The sequence below is a fragment of the Arachis hypogaea genome, chromosome 3 (genome assembly GCF_003086295.3).
Source record: "Arachis hypogaea cultivar Tifrunner chromosome 3, arahy.Tifrunner.gnm2.J5K5, whole genome shotgun sequence".
Classification (NCBI taxonomy): Eukaryota; Viridiplantae; Streptophyta; class Magnoliopsida; order Fabales; family Fabaceae; genus Arachis; species Arachis hypogaea.
In genome coordinates this window covers 120,682,288-120,706,323 of record NC_092038.1, presented here as the reverse complement: position 1 = coordinate 120,706,323, position 24,036 = coordinate 120,682,288, and the positions used below count along the sequence as shown (strand labels likewise).

The following is a 24,036-nucleotide window of genomic DNA, read 5'->3' as shown; positions in this document are numbered from 1 at the left end:
TAATGATTTAACCAAACATTTTTTTTATAAATATTAGGTAAAATATTAAATTGATCTCCTACATTTGGAGTGAATTCTATTTTAGTCTCCAACGTTTAAAGTGTCCTATTTGCATCTAAAATAGTTTTGATTTAAATCAATCAAGTTTTGCCGTTAAGTGAGAGTGAAATATTTAACGTCGTATCCGACATGACAAACTGGAGAGTAGTGAAGGGGTTAATAGACGTGTAATGGTTCCCGCATTAGGACAGAACGCATACTTACTCTACCATTGACTCTTCTTCTTCTTCTTGTGAAGCACGAAACGATCACAAACCCACGAACCCTACTGATCGTAACTCAAGGGTTTCTAATCGCAGCTAGAGAGGTGACATTGTCCGTCAGCAACATTCAAGTTCCACAGAAGCAGTTAGTTTGAAATCCTTCCTTTCCGAAAGAAGATCGAGTCAGGTATTCCTTTATCAAATCTCTTCAATCTATTTGGTTGTCATCTTAATGCATGTTGATATGTAATGCTGTGTGTGTGATTGTTTTGTTTTATAGTTCTTTATTCGGTTATTGTTTTGTTTTGGATGTTTTTATTTTGCCCTAGTGATTGCATTTATGCCTTTCTGTTGTTGTTGATCAATGTGAGAATTTTATGAAGTCTACTATGTTTGTCTGATAGATTGTTCGGAGAATGAGTTATTAGCGTCAAGATACTCCATGGGGGGAAAGTTTGGATTTGATGGTGAACCTTTACAATATGTGGGGGGTGAGACTTCGATAGTGGACTACTGTGATGAAGATAGGTGGAGTAGGTTTCGAGGTGGTAGAGAACATCGCTGCAATGTGGTATGAGTGTCCGAAAGATGAAACAAAGGTAGGACTGAGGATGCGTCACACATACAAGAATGCAATGGACATGACCAGAATTGGAATGAGGGACAACATGGTGGAGCTTTTTGTTGTTCACAAAGAGGGTGCTACTGCTAGGAAAGGCTGTACAATTGAGGAAGTTCAAGAGATAGATGATCATGAGGCTGTTGCACCCATTGCAGGGACTGTTGGGCTTGGTCCAATTGTGCTACATAAGGCCCAACCATCTGCTCAAGCCAAGGTGGGTAAGAAGCCCAAGATGGTGACAGAAGCCCAATCTGATATGTTGGAGGATGATTCTATGTTTGCAGAGAGGTTAGACTTTTCAGATGATGATGAATCTGAGGATGATGACTACCAGCCAGAGAATGATGATGCCACGGATGAGGGAGACAGTGATGAATAGTAGAGTGAAAACAGCTCTGGAGATAGTGTAATGGAAGTAACTTTTTATGACAGCGATGACGATTGGAATGGTGATGAAAGTTTGTATGATGTTGATATCACAACTATAAAAGAGACCCAAAAGATTAAATAGAGTGTTCCAGTTGAGAGAGTGCAAGGAGAATTTAGTGGTTCTGTTAACAAGGAAAAGGAGAAAGTGGTGGCTGCTGGACTAAGGGATAAAGATGATGGGTATGAGAGTGAGGAGTTATGGGATGTCCCTATAAGTGATGATGAAAGGGATTTCTCGTTGAGGAAGTACCTGTTGCACAAGAGTTTGAAGAATATGAAGGAGTATCAATGGGAGGTTGGGACAATGTATACAGATAGGAATGCTTTTAAGGAATGTGTAACTAGCTATACTCTGCATAGTTGCAGAGGAATATGATTCTCAAAATGTGATAGCCATAGGTGTAAAGCTGTTTGCCAAGAAGGTTGCAACTAGTTTGCCTACTACCATAAGATGAAGATGTAGAACCTATGCACAATTACTCAAGAGGGGGGGTGAATTGAGTAATGCAACAACAATTTATCTTTTTGCGAAATTTAAGGACAATATATAAAAGTGTTATTGTACTAGTATTTTTCCAAGAGCTTAACTCAATTGCTAAGCATTTATAAGGAGCTTTTACTTTCCAATAGACACTGACTCAAATAAATTGATCAAGATTTTCACCAATCGGACTTAAGCCACTCCTTAAGTACTTACGAAGCTACTTTTCGATCACAATTTATTTGCTCAAAAGTAAAGAGACAATATTATTGAAGAGATGAGTTTAGAGAGAAGCAAACGCTATTTAGAGTGGTTCGGCACAATCTTTGTCCTACGTCCACTTTCTTTCTCAATCGCAATTGAGAAGTTCCACTATTGCCAAGCTTCAAGGTGCTCGCGCAAAACCTTTTACAATCTGAGTCCTTAGTTTCTAACACCTCACGGTATATGATCACCACTCGTATACTAACCCACTCCACTTAGAGATACCTTCTCTAAGATTTGCCTTGAGTACTTAGTATACCTCTTTGGTATCCTCACCGACTATAGTGTTTATAACTCTTGACTCAACCTTGGAGATCACACTCCAATTCACAAGGTGTACAAGAAAAATAATTCTCAAAGAATTGTTGAGATGAAGTGAGTGCTCTCTAGAAGAGTGTGTGATTACAAGTTTTGCACTATTGAACCAATTGATATTACTCTCTCAAAATGTGTATTAAATCACTTGAAAATGTGTAGAATGTAAGAATATGAATGAGGTATTTTTCTAAATCAAAAACATATGAAATAAGGCTTCAATCCATCCATTTATAGATTTCCCAATCCTTAGAAACGTTGGGGAATTAATGGGATGGAGCATTTATGTCAAAACTAGCCGTTTTTTATGTTTTTGAATTATTTGCATCGATGCATAACACTTTGCATCGATGCAAATGTGTCTTTGATGCTGAAATTTGAATTTTCAGCTAGGTTGCATCGATGCAAGCATCTTTGCATCGATGCAACAAGTCGTTGCATGCTTTGCATCGATGCAAGATGAGTGTGCATCGATGCAAACCTCAAAGAATGGTTTAAAAACACTTCAAAATGCTTAGGATTGATCTCAAACTTGTTGGAGTCAATTCCTATGCTTTTGTACCTTTGAAAACAAGTTTTTTAAAACCTTTTGGCTAGCATTGAATTGCAAGATGTGCATCAAAACATTTTGTGAGTGTGTGTTGAGAGATTTAACAATTGGTTCTTAACAAGAAGTTACCTAAGTCCTAAGATTCTATACTTGTCTTCAAAAAGTTGTGGACTTGAGTTTCTTGTTGTTGTTGTGTTTGCTTTCAACTCTTCATGTTTGTTCATTCAAGTTGTTTGTTGGTTTGTCTTTTCATGTCGTTTGTTGGTTTGTCATTCATCAAAACCTACGAATACAAACTTCGCATACAAGCAACATGATTTACAGAAGAGAGAGGATACATGGCAGTTGACTAGCTGTTATAAAAAAACACACATGAAGCAAGGCAACCAAGATTGGTATCATGAGTTCTCAGTAGTTGAGTAAGGCTTTTATGAAGAAGATTTGTGAGAACCCAAAAATCAAGTTGAGAACCTTGATAAGAAAGTCTCATAGCAAGTGGAATGTTGACCTCACAAAGACCAAGGCTGCCAGAGTGAAGCAGCAAGCATTGGATGAGATTAATGGTACTTATGGAGAGCAATATAGAAGGATACATGACTATGCTGCCGAATTACTGAAGGCGAATCCAGGTACCACTACTCAGATATAAGTGCAGAGACCTCCTGAGTTTTAACTAGAGACACCAATCCCTAGTAACAACTTGAGACCATGATTTGAGAGGATCTATATCTGCTTGGATGCTTGCAAAAGGAGCTTCATAGTGTGCAAACCACTATCGGCCTTGATGGATGCTTCATCAAGGCTCCATATGAGGGTCAACTTCTAACAGCCATTGGATGGGACCACAACGATAAGATTTTGTCAATTGCCTATGCTATTGAAGCAGAAACAAAAGACACGTGGACCTGGTTTTTGTCGAATCTGTGTGACAATTTGGGTGTTGACAAAATCAGAAGGTGTACATTCATGAGTGACCAACAAAAGGTAACCCTCAAATTAAGCAATTTTCACCTGAAATTGTGTAATTAATTCTGTGTTTAAATCATGTTGTGCTATTATTGACTTGTATTGTTTTTAAATTCTATTTCCAAGGGATTGATTCCTACCTTTGATGAGTTGCTGTCTGGCATAGATCACAGGTTCTATGTCAGGCACTTATATAGCAATTTTAGAAAAAGATTCTCAAGTATTCAGCTGAAAACGATGATGTGGAAGGCTGTAACGGCAACATATATGTCCAGGAGCGAGAGAGAAGGATGAAGGAGATTCAGATGGTTGATCAAGGAGCTTATAATCATTTCATGGAGATCCCGGCTAAGTATTGGAACAAGTCCAGGTTTAATTATTTACCTAGATGTGATGCATTTGTAAATAACATGTGTGAGTGTTTTATCTAGAGAGAAACCCATAGTATCTATGTTAAAAGATATTAGGGTTTATCTAATGAATAGGTGGGCTGACAACAAATAAAATATAATTGCATAGTTGGAGAAATTTTGCCAAAAATAAACAAGAAAATTGAAAGAAAGTTTGATAATGGTGGGGAGTGGTTGGCCTTCTATGCGGGTAGGGATAAGTATGAGGTGTCCAGCAGCCAGGCTAATAGAGACAAATTTGTTGTGGACTTAAAGAACCATGAGTGCTCTTGTAGAAAGTTTCAACTAACAGGTTACCCTTGTGAGCACGTCATGAGTTGCATTAGGAAAATGTGTTTAGATGTTAAGAACTATGTGAACTATGTGGACTGCTATCAGCATGTAATTTACCCTATGAATGGACCAAATCTCTGGGACCGGACTCAGAATGATGATGTACTGCCACCAGTGTTTAAGAAACCAATAGGACGCCCAAAATTAAGTAGGAACAAGACTGGTGATGAGTCATGCAACAATGGCCCACTGTCTAAATTATCCAGGGATGTACAATAACAAAATGCTCCTACTATTTTGCACTTGGTCACAACAAAAGAACCTGCCCTAGAAAACGTAAGGTGCAGGCCTCAGCAAAAAAGGTAAATTTATTGATATCAATTTAGACTACCCTTGTATGGATTGAAGATAATTCCTTATATGAGATTATTTAGTACCAATTTGTTGAACTCAATCTGTTGATGTCACTGTTTATTGTTACTGGTTGTAGCATAATGCAACTCCAGAGGCCAAGAAGAGTGCTCGCACAACTAGGATTCTAAACCCCAGCAAGAATGCAGCAAAGACAACAACAAAAGCAACAATAAAACTTCAGCCAAAGAGGAAGAGCAATACATAAGTTGGAGGGACCAACAGTCCTAAAACCTCCTCCAAGAGAGCTAAATGTAGCAGCAGTGCTAGTCAACCCCAGCTATCTACAGCAACATTTACTAGCCCATCAAAAAGGAACTTGAAGTACATGGCCAAAACACCACCTAGTAGGGCCTGGAAAGCATTGTGATGAATTTATAGTAGATTTTAATGTTTACCTTATGTTTTGTAATGAAAGTGGCAATGACCAAGGGCTGATGTCCCTGTAATACTTTAGACAGCCTACTTTAAGACTTCTAGTTTCAAGTTGATATCTTTTGTATTGTTATCTTTTGATGGTTATCTTTAAGACTTGTTTGAATATTGTAATGGTTAAAAGAAGCTACTTTAAGACTTCTCCATTATCAATGGTTAAAATGAATTTTCAGGAGTATATTTATGTGAATTAGCAACTTAAGCCTTCTATTTATTGGTTGATCAAACTAAATTAAACTATTACAATGCCAAATAATGTATGTCAAAATACAAAAACTCATAGTTTTTCATTTCACTCAATACTTGATAATGTTTACAGCACATACCTTTACACATACAACTTCCAATTTGTCATCCCCTAACACATCGCTATTATCACCTTAACTGTATGTCAATTTTTTCATTCCACTAAACATTTGACATTCACTCCAAACTAGGGACAATAAGAGCAAAATAAATAAAGATAATTGTTAACCCCCTAAACCTTAATTAAATCGATCATATAGCAGTAGCCCAGTTGTTATCCATCCAAGAATTTCAACAGCAAGGGCCAGTGCAAATTTTCTTTCGGCTTTCTGTATATTTTTCTTCAACACACTTGCTTTATTCTTCAGTCTTTGAATTTGTAGGTCATTCCCTTCAGGCTCTTCCCAAGCAAAATAATCATATTCTTCTTCAATCTGTTCTCAAACTAACCAAAAGGAAGACACCAAACAGTTCAAACCCTCCAAACACTAACACCCAATGCTATTTTGAAACAAGAGACTGCAAAGAAGAGACTCACCTTATAGTTGACGCATCCCCAGAATCTTCTTCCTGGGTTCTCCACTGTAGATGATGTCCGCAACACTGGTCTTTCCCCATAAAAGCACATCCTCTTTCTCCCAAGACTCTTGTTGCTGCTACGCGAACCTTGAGAAGACGCCGAGGAGCCATTCTCAGAAGACGAAGAACATCAATTTTGGGGGGATTAGGGTTTACTTATTGGACCAGATTTTCTTTTTCTTTTTTTATCTTGCTTCTAATGGTTAACTCCATCCACTGTACCCAATTTGCCACGTCGGATATGACGTTAAATATTTCACTTCCACTTAATGGCAGGACTTGATTGATGCAAATCAAAACTATTTTGGACATAAATAGAACACTTTAAACGTTGGAGACTAAAATAGAATTCATCCCAAACGTAGGGAACCAATTTAGTACTTTACCTATAAATATTTAATGGTACGGTATTGTCTAATCTTGAATAATTTGTCGCTAATCTAAGTTTTATTTAAGAGTTTATTGTTAGTTTTTTGATAAACCACTAAATTAAACCAAATTAATTTTTAACCGAATGTTTCTAATAACAAGCCAAACTTTATTTGCAAATACATGCGAAATTATTATCTTTTGTTAAGATATCTCTATTCACTACAAAAAAACACTGAGTACCGTTGAATTTATTATCAAATTTAGTGTCGTAGAATAGCGGCGGATTTACCGGCAGTAACGGAGTAAACTTCGTAATGTTAAGTAATTACCAGCGGATTTTGGTTTTCGATGATAAATTTGACGCTAATATTTGGAGGAAAAAAAATAAATTTGCATGTCCTTTAGGGTCGGATTTACCGTCGAAAAATTCCGACAGTAAACTTACTTAATGAAACGCTGTGTTTTGATGACCCACAATGGTTTACCTTCGGATTTTTCCGACAATAAATCCGACCCTAAAGGGCCGTAAATTCAAAATATGAACCCTTTTTCCCCTCATTCGGATTTCACTCTCTCTTACTCATCCATTTCCTCCCCTTTTCCCAACACCACCATCACAGCCTCCTCTCCGTCACTGTCAACCCACCACAGAGAGCCCTCCCTTCTTCTTCTTCTCCCTCTTCTCTCATTTTCATTTCACCATTAATCTTCTCCTTTCTTGGAATCGCCGTGCCACACCACAAAGCCACCACCGGCGAGCCATCAAGCCCTGGTTATCTCCGCAAGTATCCCAGCTTCTCTGCAAGTCCATCCTTCAGCACAATAGAATAGGGATCCTCTGTCCCAGTTTCCTGGCGAGCTCCCCAGCCTTTGGCGATTGTTGTTTGCAGCTTCTTGTTCTGGCAACAACATAGTGACGTTGGAACCCCTCTCTTCCCCCTCCTCTGTTTCATTTGTTACCCTGCATCACAGATTGTTTTATTAAACTCTATTTTTTAAATTCTGTTTAATCAGTATTGGTTTATTAGTTTGATTTTAGTTAGTTTAGTTAGATTTAATTTTCTATTTTTAGTGGATTTTAGGTTGTTAAGATAGGTTAGGTTAGATTACTTGGTTTTGAGATTGCTGAAAGTGGTGGGATTGTCTGATTATGTTAAAAGCTTATGAATTAGAACTATCTAATATAAGTGTGCATCAGTTGTTTCTGTTCCTATCTTCAGTATTCTTCCCATAACCTTAAGAAATATAATATGATAAAATTAGTCATAACCCAAAACACGAACAAAAGGTGAACACAATGTAGCTTGGAAATAACAAAAAATAGATCAGACAAATAAAAATCTATTATAAAAGGGAAAACAAAATAGGAAATAATATGAAGAGTGATCTATTTAGTCTAGTTATTGGCTTTCCTTTTGACAAAGCTACAACAATGCAAATGTGATGAATATTGAGCTCACTGCTTTCATCCTTTTGTCCATTACCTTTTCTAACTACTTTTATTAATTTTGGAAAGTGGGAACTACAAGCTTAGCTTGGACTGTTAAGGTACTAAACTATTTACTTAGAATCAACTAAGGAACCTCACTAATTTATTCATTTTCTATACCCATTTTCTTTTATCAAAGGTCTACCGCTCAAAGTAAACAAATCAAATATGCATTAACATATACAAATATTTTCATCGCGATATTCTCTATTCTAAACCTTGCAACCTTATGTATATATGTTTTATTATTCAAAAACTATTAAAAATGAGAGAAGCTTTTGCCTACACGCACATGAGCAACCGAGTTTTAGTAGTGTTCCAATTTTAATTTATGAACTTCTAACACAATTTCATGTGACATACACTTAGAGTTATCCTATTTGATAATCTTGTATTTTTTTGTCATGCTTTGACGATAATTTTGTTTAATTTAGCTAAATGATTAACGAAGACCGTATGAAATTAAAAATTTTCATATATTGACCAAAAGGTATGTGTGACTTACAAACTGTTATTTGTCAAAGCATATTGTATTTCCAACACTCCAAAATCAAATAAGTTAACCAAATCACATTTTCTTTTTTATGAAAATTAGGTTAAAAATAAAACAAAAATTAAGCAAGAAAAAATTAACTATCCTGGACCTGGAAGACGATGACAAAGCTAGACCTGACAACGGATGATGAAGCTGGCGACACGAAGAATGGCGCTTGTTGGTAGTGAGAAGAGCAGTGGCTACAACGGAGGTCAGGGTTCGCAATGGCGGCTGCAATGGAGACATTGTGGCAAACGGGAGGTGCAAGGAGAGGAGGGAGGTGGCGTCGGTGGCAGCGGAGATGGGGTTGACGGTGTCGGCGAGATTCAGACACGACTAGAGAGAGAAAGGGAGAAGAGAGGTTAGAGAGAGTAGCTTCAAATTAAAGGGGTAGAGGGGTTCACGCTTTGAATTTTAAGGCTCATTACCATCGGATTTACCAGCGGATCCGCCGGTAACTCGTTGCAAATGACCGAAATGCAGCATTTCACTGAAATGGGTTTACCGACAGATTATTCTGACAGTAAATTTCACGTAACATTTCGTGCCTATTTCTTTCATTTTCCTTCCAAGTATTATCGACAAATTTATCGTCGGAAATCGAAATCCGCCAGTAACGATTTGATCCAATGAAATCCATGTCAAAACTGTCTGTGAATTCGTCGGTAAAGCTGACGCTAATGTGCAACGCTAAACCGACAGTAAATTCAATGGTACTCAACGTTTTTCTTGTTATAGAATTTTATTCCTCTTTTGAACAATAAATCTGACAGTACTCAACATTTTTTTAAGATTTTATCAATTTTCTTTTTTTTTTCCCTTAAGGCTTAATATTAAATTGAGTTAGTCCTTAGTATTAAGTCGAGTTAATCCTATACACACATCAAATATGTCTAATATATACTTAGATGGATCACTTCACTCAGCTCATGTATTTAAAAAATAAAGTAATAGAGTAGATATAAAATGGCAAAAACTCATCACCAATACAAAGTTACTCACTCTTTAGTATTTAGTAGGAGTGGCAAACGGATTAACTCGTTCTACTCCACTACCCTACACTTTAATTTATAATATATATATCCTTCTCATTTTTGTTTCTATGTAATCTTATGATAAGTAATTAAAGAATCTCATATTTCAAAATAGCTAGTTTATTTTATTATATTTTGTTTGTTTTAATACTCCAAATAATATAATTTTTATAGAGAATGGGACATAAAACTCAAAAAAAAAAAGATAGAAGGGTCCTAAAAAATGTAATTTTAACAAAGTCTACATAAAAATTTAAAGAGATACATGAGGAAAAAAATGACATTCCAATTAAAGTTCATATTTTTGTCATACTAATTTATATGTACAAGCATTCGCTTTTCAGAATTTATGATAAATATTCCAATTATGTAATTTATTGCAATATACTTTAATAACCAAAACTAATACTTTTATGGAAAAGTATGAGGAGCCAATGAAATATTTATACAATGTGTACAATGGAGGTTTATGAAGTATTAGATATATAATTATTAGTGTTACATTTTTCCTCAGCTGAATCTTTTGGGATGAGTGGTATCATGCATGGTATTAAAGCGCTAGATCTAAAAGGTCAAGAGTTCGATCCTTGGTTACACATTGTACAAATAGTCCATTTTCTCCCTAGCGGAATCCTACTTTTATAGAGTGCAATTCGACAATTTTTTAAAGGCAATAGAAACTTACTACTATTTTAGAATATACTTTTATACACATTATTCATTTACCTAAAATTTATAGTCATGTCCAAATCTAACAAAATACTTTAGAATTCTACTCTAATTACCGTACAGTTACCTAAATTTGTACTATGACACTAAAAAATTACTTTTGTGATCTCTTAGACTTTGTTTAGTTAGAAGGAAAAAAAGAGAAAAAAAAATAAAAAAAGAAAAAAAAGAGTAAAATTTTATTTTTCTTAAATATATTAAGATAAAAAAAAATAGTATATAATATTATGAAAGAATAATTTTATTTTTATATATTTTAAAATAATTAAAAATAGAAAATAATATTAAAATATTAATACTAAATATATTTTCCTTTCATTTTCCATCGAATATACGGAGGAAAAAAATTTCAAGAATTCTACCTACTTTTTTTATACTATTCATTTTCTTTAAATTTTTTTATTCAACCAAACAAAAAAATAGCTATTTTTTAATTTATTTTTTTCTTTTTTTCCTTAGTCTCATTTTCACTTCAAATAAACACACCCAATAGACCTTCACAAATCATTTGATCCTCCTTTGTAATAGAGATATCCGAATTCAGCTTAATAAAGGAAGTGTTTGGGGGAATCCGATAAATTTATTTTTCAACAAATCATCCAACCTTTTCTCTTATCCAAATTATCTTCTCATGTACTTAAATTATACTCTTTAACTAAATGTACAGACAAATAATAGATTTTATCTTTATCTACTGCCTTGTCTCTCTTAATAATAATAATAATGATAATAATAATAGTAATAATTATAAAAGAAGAAGAAGAGTGCATTTAACAAGCAACTAACCGCCTAAGGAAAGAGAAATAAAACCTTAGGTTGGAATTGAAAATCAAAATCTACAAGAGTTTCGCCACGCGGCTTATGCTACCCATAATATAATATAAATGTAAAATAATGTATTAAATGTCAACTAAAAATATGTATAATATCCATATATAAGCTAAGGTTTGCAACTCTATAAAAGCCGTCTCGTTGCTCCCATCTTCTTGTGAGTGTGTTGTTTTCAATTCTTGAATCATTGTTTTATTGTCAACATGGAGGTTGAGAAGACGTTATTAGCAGAGAAACCCATATTTATTGAACCAAGCATTATTGATAATGATGATTGGGTAGTTTCATCCAAATCAGAAACGAGTAACGTTGATTTGTGCAACCATTTTGAAAGCTTTAAGATGCTTGTAAAGATGGAACTACCATGTAATAATAATGAATCTGTTGAGGAAAAGCTTCGTTGGCTTAGATCTCAGATGATAGGTAACGCTGCTGAGTTCTATTCTCCATTTGGAAGAAGAGAACTTGTATATGCTGATCACACTGCTTCAGGTCGCAGCCTTCAATACAATGAAGATTTCATCATCAAACATGTTCTTCCTTTTTATGGTATGTATGTTCGCACAATTCCTTTCTATATATATGCACATCTATCGATCACTTAAAGAACCTGTATTTCATCAATCAACAATTTCTCAGGAAAAAAAATTAAATAAAATAACAATTGTCTTGTTTGAAATTATTAAACCCCAAGTTTAAATATAATTTTTGTTATAAATCATATAAGTAAAATGATCGTGTCAAGTTGTTTTTATGTGAACAAAATAACTAAGAAGAAAATGTTAGGTGAATAAATTATTTTTTTATTAAATTTAATTAATTTTTTTATGCTTTTTTTGTTTTTTAACTAAAATTTTTAATTATCACAATCTTGAAGTTATTTGACTAAGATTATAGAATTGAAAATTATTAGTATTAACTATTTTTATTAGAGTGTGGTCTGGTACAAAAATAACTTTTACGTGAGTAACTACTAATTAAAAATTAGGTTAATAAAACTATGTTTATGAATATTTAATAACAATGAGTGGTATTTAATTCGTGTGTATAGGCAATACTCACACGTGTGACAGTTATGTGGGAAGTAGAAGCACAAGAATTTTGCATGAAGCAAGCGAGTACATTAAGGAATGCTTAGGAGGTGGTGAAGAAAATGCAATCATATTCTGTGGTTCGGGGACAACCGCAGCCATCAAGAGGCTCCAAGAAGTAATGGGCATCGCGGTGCCCTCAATTCTGAGAGAAAGGGTGGTAAAGAGCCTCAGCAAAGAAGAAAGATGGGTTGTGTTTGTGGGACCCTACGAGCACCATTCCAACCTGCTTTCATGGCGGCAAAGCTTGGCCGAAGTAGTTGAGATTGGCCTCGATGATGAAGGCTTGCTAGACATGGATGCCCTTAAGCTACAACTTGAGGCCTACAAAAATACCAAAAGACCATTGTTGGGATCTTTCTCTGCTTGTAGCAATGTCACCGGGATAAACTCCGACACACCAGCCATTGCTCGCCTTCTTCATCAATACAACGCCTTTGCATGCTTTGATTTTGCAGCAAGGTACGCAGTCTCTTCATATAAATATGATAGTCAAAATATGTACACATATTATATTAAACAATACAGTTTAATTAAACATGTCATAGTATCTAATAAATTCATGAACCAATGTATATAGTGGGCCATATGTGGAGATTTGCATGAGGAGAGAGGAGAGGGATGATTGGTATGATGCGGTGTTCTTGAGTCCGCACAAGTTTGTTGGTGGTCCTGACACGCCGGGGATTCTCCTCATGAACAAGGCACTGTACCGGTTGAATTCTTCGCCACCCTCCATTTGTGGAGGTGGCACTGTGAATTATGTCAACGGCTTCGACGAGAAGGTATGTATAATTAAAAGTAAAATCATGACTCTCTTGTTCTTAAGTTTTAAAATATATTTATGTTCTAAAATTCCACGTTAAGATTATAAGATAATTTTTTTTATTAAAAATATAAATAATTTAAATTATTTATTTATTTATTAAATAAAAATATTTAACATTTTTTATTAATTATAAATTTATGATGTGTCTTTAACTAAATTCTATTTATTATTCATAATGGCAACCTGATCCACCGACGACGAACTTGATATGATTGGCCTACATTAGCAATGAATAAGACGTAAAGTATCACGCTGTGTGTGTATTTATGGTTTTTCAATTAATGCTAGTATGGAGACCAAGCTGCGGTAGAGAAGGGGAGACGCCCTCACAATCAATGATAATATTATCAAGTCATTGTCTTCGATTTTATCATCGTCAGAGATAAAATTAGATTAACTTTAATAAGATGTATGGAGTAATTAAACACATAACTAGCTATAGCTAGCTGTGAGATTTTTTTTAAATGTTAAATCTTATTTTATTTTCAAACCTTTTTTTTTTCAAAACATTCTAAATTCCAGATTTGATTTACCAACCAAATAATAATATATTTAAAATCCAAACAAGTTGAATGGGCTCTATATAACTCAATATATATTATGCCTGATAAATTGATAAGAGAAATAATTGAACTTTTCCTTTTCATGAAGTTATTCCAATATGCTTCCTAGAATATGATTGACAATTGAGGGTCAACGAAATTGATGCTTGCATGTCAACTAGTGTACAGTGTTTGTGTACAAATTGAATTTCTAATCTATTACTTAAAGTACCTATATGGCGTATATATTCTCCTGAAATTGGTTATAATTGTTACTAATATGCTGTAAACACCAACTCGTTTCCACCATTTTACACTTAACATCATTTTCTCATGGTCAACTTTGAAATTTCATTATCAAGATATTTGAATACTACCGAGCTAGACAAATATTAAATGGAATATGATATTTAAATAGTATAGACACTCAACTTAATTTAATTCAATAGGTGAAAACTTAGTTGCAGTCGACTTCATGTGAAGTTGATAGTTGAGAGCTGTTAGATGAAAATTTAGTCAAATCAATCAAATCATCTAACAACTCTGGGTTATCAACTTCACGTTAAGTCAACTGCACCTGAATTTTCACCAATCTAATAACTAAAATTGGGAAACTTTTGTATGTAAAATAGATACTACACATAAATACAAAAATTGAAATGTTAAAAAATAGATATTATTATTGATGCAGGATACGTTATACTTGGAGAACATAGAAGAAAGGGAAAATGGGGGCACCCCTCCAATAATCCAAACAGTAAGAGCAGCCTTAGCATTTTGGGTGAAAGAATATATTGGCTACAAAGAGATTGAAAGAAGGGAACAAATATACATTAACAGGGCACTTAAGAGGCTCATCTCAAACCCTAACATTAAGGTTTTGGGAAACAAAAGCACCAAAAGACAAGCTATTTTGTCCTTTGTGATTTATTCTACCACCAATTCCTCATCAACATGTTGGGGCAACGATCAAAACCAAGAAAATAGTAATGAAGAGGAACTTAATTTGTGGGAAGAGATGGGGAACAAAAGGGGTAAATTACTTCATGGACCTTTTGTTGCAACATTGCTCAATGACCTATTTGGCATTCAAGCTCGTGGTGGGTGCGCTTGTGCTGGACCTTATGGCCACCATTTGCTCAATATCAGCAAACCTCAATCTCTTGATGTTAGGTCAGCCATTCAACAGGTAAATAAATTAACACAAAATATTATTTACATATTAAAATTATTCATTAAAATTAGTTATTATAAATATATATATTAAAAATATATTTTATATTTTAATATATATTTTAATTTTAATAATTAATTTTAATGCATATCTAATATAATTAATAAATTAAACATATATTAAATGTACACAAAAGAATATCTACTAATATAAATTAATTATTTGTATAAAATATATATATTAAAATATAAAATATATAATAAAAATAAGTTAAACAAAATATATATTTATATATAAATATATTGTGAATAATTTAGTAGTTTAGTTTTTATATATCATACATAACATTTTTTATTTTTTAAATCATTATATATTATATATGCAGCTCAAGAAATTTCCATACTTCATTTATTTATACTGATGGATATCATTATTATTGTGCCACATATTAAGGATTTTATTTATTAAAACCGTTGTTTGTTATACATTGATATATAGGGTTATGTTGGAATAAAACCTGGATGGACCAGAGTGAGTTTTCCCTATTACATGGAGGAAGAGGATTTTGAGTTCATTCTAGCAGCCATAGAGTTTGTAGCCATGTATGGCCAACGGTTCCTTCCTCTTTACAGCTTCAACTTGAGAAATGGAAGATGGAGAGTAGTGAAGACTCAGGAACTTGGGGCTCTAATAAAGGAAAACAATAATAATAATAATTATTGCAACTATAGAAGAACTATGGAGGAAACAAGCGTTGAGTATGATAATGGGGTTAATAATAAGCAAGTTAGAATGTTGAGGAGAAAATCTTACCTTGACATGGCTAAGTATATCGCTACTCGCCTCCCAAAGTTCCCTTCTCAAACCATGCTAATGGAAAACGTAAATCCCAGTGCACTCCATTTTAGAATTTAATTAGCTTCACAATATCAACATATATTCGTTACGTATATAATTGTGTGATAGACTATAGTATTCGTTAATTTCGTTTCACATGTTAACCTAATAAGAATAAATAGTTATAGAAATAGAGAAATATTTTAAAGTATACGTGAGATATTAGTAGTTTATGTCTTTATGATGGTCATAAAAAATTGTACAATTTTTATGTTAGTAATGGATGAATGGAGAAGGAAAAAATTGGTATTGAAGAAAAAAATTGGTGTGACTCAGTGACTGATTGCTTCCCTTTCTCCAACAAAAACGCATCCCTCCATCTTGGGCAGTTTTTGGTATAGAAACGGGCCTAGGCCCAAAAAAGAAGATCATAAGGTTCCACCTGCCAGCACCTCTTAAGAAAATAGGTTACACAAGGATTTGATACACATTATGTTTGAAAACTTTAATGGCTTTTGAATTGAATTCTATTATGAATTAAATTTTTGTCAGAATTTAATTGAATTTCAGTGTTTAGAATGAATAAGTAAAATTATATAATTAAATTGAATTTCAGTATTTAAAATATTTATTAAATAAATTAAAATTTTATATAGTGAATAATTTTATCTTTTATTAACATAACCTCATATTTAAAGAATACATATATTTATTCATTAAATTATATAAAATAATTAAAAAAATTATATTTTTAATTAAAATTTATTCACCACTTTTTATAAAAACAAAAATTGGAAAATATCTCTAGAAAAATATTTTAATACCATTACCAATTTAAAGAGTCATGATTTTCGAATTATCTTTTGGGCATAAATATTTAGAATATATATTGTGATATCAAACTCTGCAATTAATTATATATATAAATTGCACCATAAAAATCAACGAGTAAACAAAATAGAAAATAGATTTTGTTCTTATTTTAGGTTTTTTAATTTTTATTCATTTGAAACAAGTTAAAAAGGAATAGGTTCACATATTTGAACAATAGTTGTGAGAAAAAACTCTATTAATACTAGACCATACTAGATAATAGATTAACTTTATTTATTCTTGAATTTGCTACGGTACAAGTAATTGAATAAATATATTCAACTTCAACTAAAATTTGGAAAAACACACATAAAAAATTAAGAGTTAAGTACGATTTTGGTCCCTAACGTAAAAGTCAAAAATTTATTTTGTCTTTGACCTTTTTTTCGTTACGACAAAATGGTCACAAAGGTTTCAGTTTATTTTAAAATCATCTTTCGGACGAAAATATCTTTCCTCCTTCTTTTCCAAAATCAACTAAATGCAGAAATAGAAGCAGGCAGAAGCAGAATGCAAAAACAGAAACAGACAGAAACAGAATACAAAAATAGAAAACAGAAACAAAAAGCAAAAGCAGTGAAACAACAACAACAACTGGAAGAACAACACCAACAACAATAATCGATAATGAAGCAACAACAAAAATAAAACTAGAAGCAGAAGCAAAAACAAAAACATAAGCAGAAGCAAAAACAGCGAGCGGCGCACGAGTAGCGACAACGGTACTGAACACAATTTCCCCTTCTCTATCACAGGCGATGGCGGGCGCAGCGGCCGGGGCGTGGGACGCAGGGCGGGGGGAATGGCGGCACTACCTTCCCAACCCGATTCTCTTTCTTCCCTCCTCCTCCTCCCCCTCGGATTCTCTTTCTCCCCCTCCCCATTCTCTTTCCCTCTCTTGTCGTTCCCTTTCTTTTTTTTATTTCATAATTTTTTTAGAAAGAGGTAATTTGGTAATAAAAATAAAAAAACTTGTTAAAAAGAATGATTTTAAAATAAATTGAAACCTTTGAAACTATTTTGTAACAAAAAAAAAAAGTTGGGGATGAAATAAATTTTTGCCTTATATGTTAGGGACCAAAATCATACTTAACTCTAAAAATAATATTCAAATTCACAAAGTATATATAAATTCAAAGGTAAGCTGTTTTTTATTTAAAAATTAATAATTTAACTAACAATTAAAATTCACATCTCCAATATTATCAAAAAATAGGTATATATTATATTGAGTTGAATCGAAGGAAAGAGATTAGAGATGCTGAAAGAAGAGATAGTGTAGATTGAAGAGTGAAAGACATTAACAGAAAGTGAATGAGATAGAGATGTTAAAAAGAAATAATTAATTTATAAGAATAGATATTTTAAATTTTAAGTAAAATTCTAATATAATGAAATTTTAAATTAGACTTATTTGGTTTAGAGTTGATTTTGGGAGAAAATAACGGATAAAAATTTTTAGGCTACGTTTATTTTGAGGTACTAAGACTAGGATTGAGAGACTAAATCTGAGAGATTAAAATTTCAATTTTTTCAGTATTTTCAAAAAGTAAGTGGAGACATAGAGGACTGAAATTTTTAAGAATAAAGATTGAAATTTTAATAATATTTTTTTTTTCAAGATACCCTTATTCAACTTTGATAATTTCTAATTTACCCTATATGTCTAAATAGAGAACAAATTAAAACAAACAAATTAGGACAGAAAGGAGGAATGAGAAGGAAGAGGCATAGCACAGGGAGCCACGGCTACTGTTGCCGTCGTCGAAACTTGCCAAAATCATCGTACTCTATTTTGGCTTTCTCATTTTGTTCTATTTTTATCATGGTTGACGAATTTATGCCATTAATTTTGATAAATAAAAATGAATATAAGAATTTTTCTACACGTCCTCAATGATCTAACAATTTTTAACACATCTTTTTTATATTTTTAAATTTTCTTATATGCAGAAATTTAAAATATAACAATTCCACAAGATAATTGATAGAGATTTAGCTAACAAGTCAACAAACATTTTTAAAATGTACTTCATACTAATTAATTGTCATTAATTAATAATTATTTAAATTTTATTTTTTAAAAAATACAAAATTAATAATTAATAATTATTGTTGTTTAAAATTGACTAATTAAAAATTATTTATCTATACTTTTTCAAAATCTAATATTTGGTGGAATTCATAATGGCTTCAATTATAGCTTGAGATAGCACATACATTAATTGGAGATGCTACAACAACTTAATATCCTTATTTCAGTTTTTATATTTATTTTAAATTAAATAAAATATTGTGCCATAACTCAATTTCAATCTCCCTTTTAAACATAATTTTAATATTGTGTGTGTGAATGTATAATGTGCATAAATATTGTAATATTGTAATGTTTAAAGTTAGAAGTTATCAAATCCAATTTGATAAATAAAAAATAAAAAATAGGTTGCCCTACCTGCCTTCGTGGAAGCATAACAGTGTATTATTGGTCAGAAGTCAGAACACGGCATGCACAAGATGAAACCAAAATGAAAATGAAAATGTTAAAATGTTAATATAGGTATAATCTCTTGTAAATCATGTTTCATTTTCTTCCATCGACGTCACCCGTGGTTTCTGTGGGCCCAGTTGTCAATAGTGTGTGAATCAGATAACTTGTGGGTAAAAGCGCCCAGTTTCTATACACTTTTTTCTTTTTAATATAAGATAACTTGAACAAATTATGCACAAGAAAAGCTTAAAAATTATAGGAAGAGTTATTTTTTATAAAGCAATTATGGAATCTCTAAATTACTGTTTAGGTAAATAAGTGTTCATCTAGACTCTAATATACTGGTTAATTCTTCTGTTTGTATTGAGTGCAACAGTCAATTTCTTGTTTTACATTATTACTAATTAAGAATTAATAGCATAATGTTTGATTGAAAAACATTTCATATGCATCTCACAATATAGATAACGTAATTAAACAAAATACTGATAAGAGAAATAGAGACAATCTTTTAAATATGAAAGAATTATGGATAAAAACTGAAATGTAAGAGATTAATTTATCAATTTCTAAAATTGAAAAAGATTTATAGAAAAAAGAGCTAAAAACTCACACGGGAGCTGTCCACAAATTATATACTACTTTACCGTCAAATATATGTTAAAAAAAATACTATTGTTATATTAAAATTAGTTATTATGTATTTATATATAAATATATATTATTTAATTTATTTTTAATATATATTTTGTCTTTTAATATATATATTAATATTAGTTTGTTTTAAAAAAATATTATGTATACATAAATATTAGTTATCAAATTAATTATTATACAATTTATGTATAAATATATGTATGTTTTATATTTTGTATTTCAATACAGAGTGATTTAGTGGTTGATATTTTTATATTATATGTTTTTTAGCAACTAGTGCTCAAAATGAAACTCCCCAAACTTAAGTAACAAAAAGGTCAAGTAACATATAGCAGTCAACACCAAGGAAAAAAAAAGGAAGCAAATTAAAGTTCAAAAACAATGTTTGGCACCACCGGTTGTCTCGAAAGAGAGCTACCAGAATTTGATTCATATAAAGCCATAGTAAAATTGCACCACCAGGTTTATATATGCATGCTGCCCATAATATGTAACTTCCCACCGAAAACACAACTAATCCTTTATCAAAATATAAATAACCAAAACTTGATGTGGCTTGCCTTAATCTCCTTCTTCTATATATCCTTCCCTCATCACCTTCTTGTATATGTTGCGTTACGTAAACAAAATCATACACCACATTATTCACTTGTTGCTCATGGAGATAGAACCCATATTACTAGCGGAGCCATGCATAGTTCAAAGCAAGAGAAGCAAGGTCGTTGAAGATAACAGCAAGGTTGTCGTTTTGTCAAAAACAAGTGTCCTGTCAGAAACATCTCAGGATTTTTGCAACCACTCTGAGTCATTTGAAAAGCTGGTACGGATTGGCCTCCCCTGCAATGACTCTGTTGAAGAAAAACTCTGTTGGCTTCGGTCCCAGATGATAGGCAACGATGCTGAGTTCGATTCTCCGTTTGGAAGAAGAAAACTTGTGTATGCTGATCACACTGCTTCAGGCCGCAGCTTACATTACAATGAAAACTTCATCACCGATCATCTTCTTCCTTTCTATGGTATATATGTTACACTATGTATATCATATTAATTTTCTTATTCTTTTCTATCAAGTGTTATAGAGCATCTTTTGAGTCATGTTAGTTTTTGTGTATGTGTTGCAGGTAATACTCACACTTGTGACAGTTACGTGGGAAGCAGGACAACAAAAATGCTGCATGAAGCAACCACATACATTAAAAGTTGCCTTGGCGGTGGAGAAGAAGATACAATCATATTCTGTGGTTCCGGCACAACCGCAGCCATCAAGAGGCTCCAAGAAGTAATGGGAATCACGGTGCCCTCGATTTTGAGGGAAAGGGTGGTAAAGAGCCTTGGCAAAGAAGAAAGATGGGTGGTGTTTGTGGGGCCCCATGAGCATCATTCAAACCTCCTTTCATGGCGGCAAAGCTTGGCTGAAGTGGTTGAGATTGGTCTTGATGATGAAGGCTTGTTGGACATGGATGCCCTGAAGCTACAGCTTGAGGCCTACAAAAATACCAACAGACCATTGTTGGGATCTTTTTCAGCTTGTAGCAATGTCACCGGGATACACTCCGACACGCGAGCCATTGCTCGTCTTCTTCATCAGTACAACTGCTTTGCATGCTTTGATTTTGCAGCAAGGTACTTGGAAATAATCAGTGGACTGTTATTTTATTATTGTTGTCAGATAAACTTTTGTATTAGAAAACTTTGTAATGTTTTTTACTTGTTTTGTTTGTTTAGTGGTCCATACGTGGAAATTGACATGAGATCAGGGCATAGTGATGGGTATGATGCTGTGTTCCTGAGTCCGCATAAGTTTCTTGGTGGTCCTGACTCCCCTGGTCTGCTCCTCATGAACAAGGTCCTTTACCGTATAGGATCTTCACCTCCCTCCACTTGTGGAGGTGGAACTGTTACCTATGTCAATGCCTTCAATGAAAAGGTAAAGTGCCACACTCGATTTGTTTCATATTTAGCGTGCCCTTTTTAGCAGGGATAAAAATGTGTTCACACAAGTTAATATCTCATACAAGCAAATTTCATCCATCAATGAATTCAACATCAACAATGCAGGATACATTATACTTGGAGAACATAGAAGAAAGGGAGAGTGGAGGAACCCCTCCAATAATCCAGACAGTTAGAGCAGCCTTGGCATTTTGGGTGAAAGAATACATTGGCTATGAAGAGATTGAGAAAAGAGAACAGTTGTACATTAACAAGGCACTTAAGAGGCTTATCTCCAATCCCAACATTGAGGTTCTAGGAAACACAAGTACCAAGAGACAAGCTATATTGTCATTTCTCATCTACACTAACACCAATTCTTATTCCCAAGGACGTGATGAACTTAACTTGTGGGCAGAAACAGGATGCAAAAGAGGCTTGCCACTTCATGGCCCTTTTGTTGCAGCATTGCTCAATGATCTCTTCGGCATCCAAGCTCGTGGTGGTTGCGCTTGTGCTGGTCCTTACGGCCATGAGCTGCTCCATATCAACAAATCTCAATCACTTTCTATTAGATCAGCTGTTCAAAAGGTAAAAAACCAGAAGCCTCTTAATATTCTTCCAAGGAATTAATTCTAGGCACAATAAACTGTCAACTGATAAAATTGCAAAGTGCTAAATCAACAATAATAACTACCTATTACAATAACTACTTATGGTGACTTTTCATTTTCCTGCAACTCTGTTGTTTGATAGTTCAGTGTATAGAAACTCTTTTACAAATCATATAGCTGCTCATAATGTCAGAGTATATTTTGTTTCTTAACCAAAATTGTGTGTTATTTTGAATAGGGCTATGTTGGAGTGAAACCTGGATGGACCCGTGTTAGTTTCCCTTATTACATGAGTGAAGAGGATTTTGAATACATTCTAAGTGCCATTGAATTTTTAGCTGTATATGGCCAAAGGTTCCTTCCTTTGTATAGCTTCAACTTGAGAAATGGCAGCTGGAGAATAAAGACAGAGGAATTTGAGGAAAAAACCAAGAAAAGCAATGGCAAATTCCCTACTAAATTGTTGGGAAAAACTCCAGAAGAAAGAAAGAACCAATCATACTTTGACGTTGCTAAATCCATTGCCAGTGATCTCCCAAAGCTCCCTTCCGAGGGGATACTCAGTTTAAATGTGGATCCCAATGTTATATGCTTTAGAATTTGATAGTTACGGTATCAATACCAACACCATTTGTTAATCTACGTACATATATTTTATGACAATTTCCACTGTTTTCAACATGACCTATACACCCCCTCCCCTTCCTTTTCTCTCCCCAACACACATACACCCCCCTGGTAACCTGGTACCTTTTCTCATTTCTAGATATCTTTAAGTGGGAACTAAAACCAATTGGCCCTAATATTTAGAAAACAGGGGCTCTAATGGTCTCACGATGCTTGAGAATGAATGACATATACACGCTACAGTAAATTGAACTATGTACTGGAAGGAAGGACCCAATATGAACATTTGTTTTACTTAATCACAAGGCAACATGTATTCATGAGTGTTGGTAACAAGACCCCAAGGACGATTTTCAAATAGGTAGTAGTTACCAATTATGGGTTTAGTTTTCTAATAAACTCGTACCATATTATGCAGTCATATGAGAGGATTACACTGAGTAAATTATGATCTTGTTCATCCTAGCCACCATCATCATCATGCATATTATCCTCACCATTACATTATGAGATATGATAAATGTTCAAAACCAACTTCATTAAATTGTAAGTATAAGCATATATTGAAGAGACATATAAAATTTAAACACATTTGACAACCACAATACGAAAAATCACCTCAGTAAACAAGCTTCGTCATTAAAGAGACCAGGTTCCTTGAGATATATAACCCCTTCAAGGTCTTGCATGTAGAAAAGTCTAGAATCCAAATCAAGAAATATGAATTCTACTAAGAAGCCATTCTTCTTTAAATAACAAACAGGGAAGATGATATAAACAAATTATTATCAGTACGCCAGTCTCTGATAAAAGAACAATCCCTTATCAATAATATAAACAAGCGGCTAAATTCAAACAATCAACAATGGCATAAACAAATGAAAGAGACATGCATTTATAGACTATAATTCGTTGCATGCATGAGTTCCCTTCATCTTCCACCGGACTCTTGAGTTTCTGTTAGGGACTTGGATATTATGGGGTACTCAAAGTTTCACATCGGGTAATATGGGATGTTTGATGTTTTATATAAGGAGAGTGATTTTTCTCTCTTATTAGCTAGCTTTTAAGGTGTGGTTTCCACTTTCCTTAGATACTTAACAATTACCAATAAACATATACTAATGACAGAAGTAAA

General features: G+C 33.4%; 3 protein-coding genes across 3 annotated transcripts; all 3 read left to right on the top strand.

The window, feature by feature from the left end:
• Window positions 1-3,354: 3,354 nt before the first annotated feature.
• On the top strand, window positions 3,355-5,192 carry LOC140183565 (uncharacterized). Its single transcript, XM_072232017.1, has 5 exons — window positions 3,355-3,543; window positions 3,675-3,908; window positions 4,097-4,260; window positions 4,495-4,843; window positions 5,064-5,192. Exons 1-5 carry the CDS (start codon window positions 3,355-3,357, stop codon window positions 5,190-5,192), a joined length of 1,065 nt encoding a protein of 354 aa, XP_072088118.1.
• Window positions 5,193-11,203: 6,011 nt separating this feature from the next.
• Window positions 11,204-16,271, top strand: LOC112791126 (uncharacterized). Its single transcript, XM_025833845.3, has 5 exons — window positions 11,204-11,783; window positions 12,286-12,787; window positions 12,906-13,110; window positions 14,388-14,885; window positions 15,369-16,271. The coding sequence occupies exons 1-5, from the start codon at window positions 11,438-11,440 to the stop codon at window positions 15,783-15,785; spliced, it is 1,968 nt and encodes a 655-aa protein (XP_025689630.1). The 5' UTR covers window positions 11,204-11,437; the 3' UTR covers window positions 15,786-16,271.
• A 3,964-nt stretch (window positions 16,272-20,235) lies between these two features.
• Window positions 20,236-22,950, top strand: LOC112791124 (uncharacterized). Its single transcript, XM_025833844.3, has 5 exons — window positions 20,236-20,741; window positions 20,847-21,348; window positions 21,451-21,652; window positions 21,784-22,248; window positions 22,510-22,950. Exons 1-5 carry the CDS (start codon window positions 20,333-20,335, stop codon window positions 22,873-22,875), a joined length of 1,944 nt encoding a protein of 647 aa, XP_025689629.1. The 5' UTR covers window positions 20,236-20,332; the 3' UTR covers window positions 22,876-22,950.
• The last annotated feature ends 1,086 nt before the right edge of the window (window positions 22,951-24,036 follow it).

Bases quoted from the DNA above. Each gene is read 5' to 3' on its own strand.
- LOC112791124 (XM_025833844.3), top strand. From the start codon at position 20,333: ATGTTGCGTTACGTAAACAAAATCATACACCACATTATTCACTTGTTG. The intron at 21,349-21,450 runs GTACTTGGAAAT...TTGTTTGTTTAG, and splicing joins TGCTTTGATTTTGCAGCAAG to TGGTCCATACGTGGAAATTG. The intron at 22,249-22,509 runs GTAAAAAACCAG...TATTTTGAATAG, and splicing joins TTAGATCAGCTGTTCAAAAG to GGCTATGTTGGAGTGAAACC.
- LOC112791126 (XM_025833845.3), top strand. From the start codon at position 11,438: ATGGAGGTTGAGAAGACGTTATTAGCAGAGAAACCCATATTTATTGAA. The intron at 13,111-14,387 runs GTATGTATAATT...TTATTGATGCAG, and splicing joins TCAACGGCTTCGACGAGAAG to GATACGTTATACTTGGAGAA. The intron at 14,886-15,368 runs GTAAATAAATTA...ATTGATATATAG, and splicing joins TTAGGTCAGCCATTCAACAG to GGTTATGTTGGAATAAAACC.
- LOC140183565 (XM_072232017.1), top strand. From the start codon at position 3,355: ATGAAGAAGATTTGTGAGAACCCAAAAATCAAGTTGAGAACCTTGATA. The intron at 3,909-4,096 runs GTAACCCTCAAA...TAGCAATTTTAG, and splicing joins TCATGAGTGACCAACAAAAG to AAAAAGATTCTCAAGTATTC. The intron at 4,261-4,494 runs GTTTAATTATTT...CTATGCGGGTAG, and splicing joins AAGTATTGGAACAAGTCCAG to GGATAAGTATGAGGTGTCCA.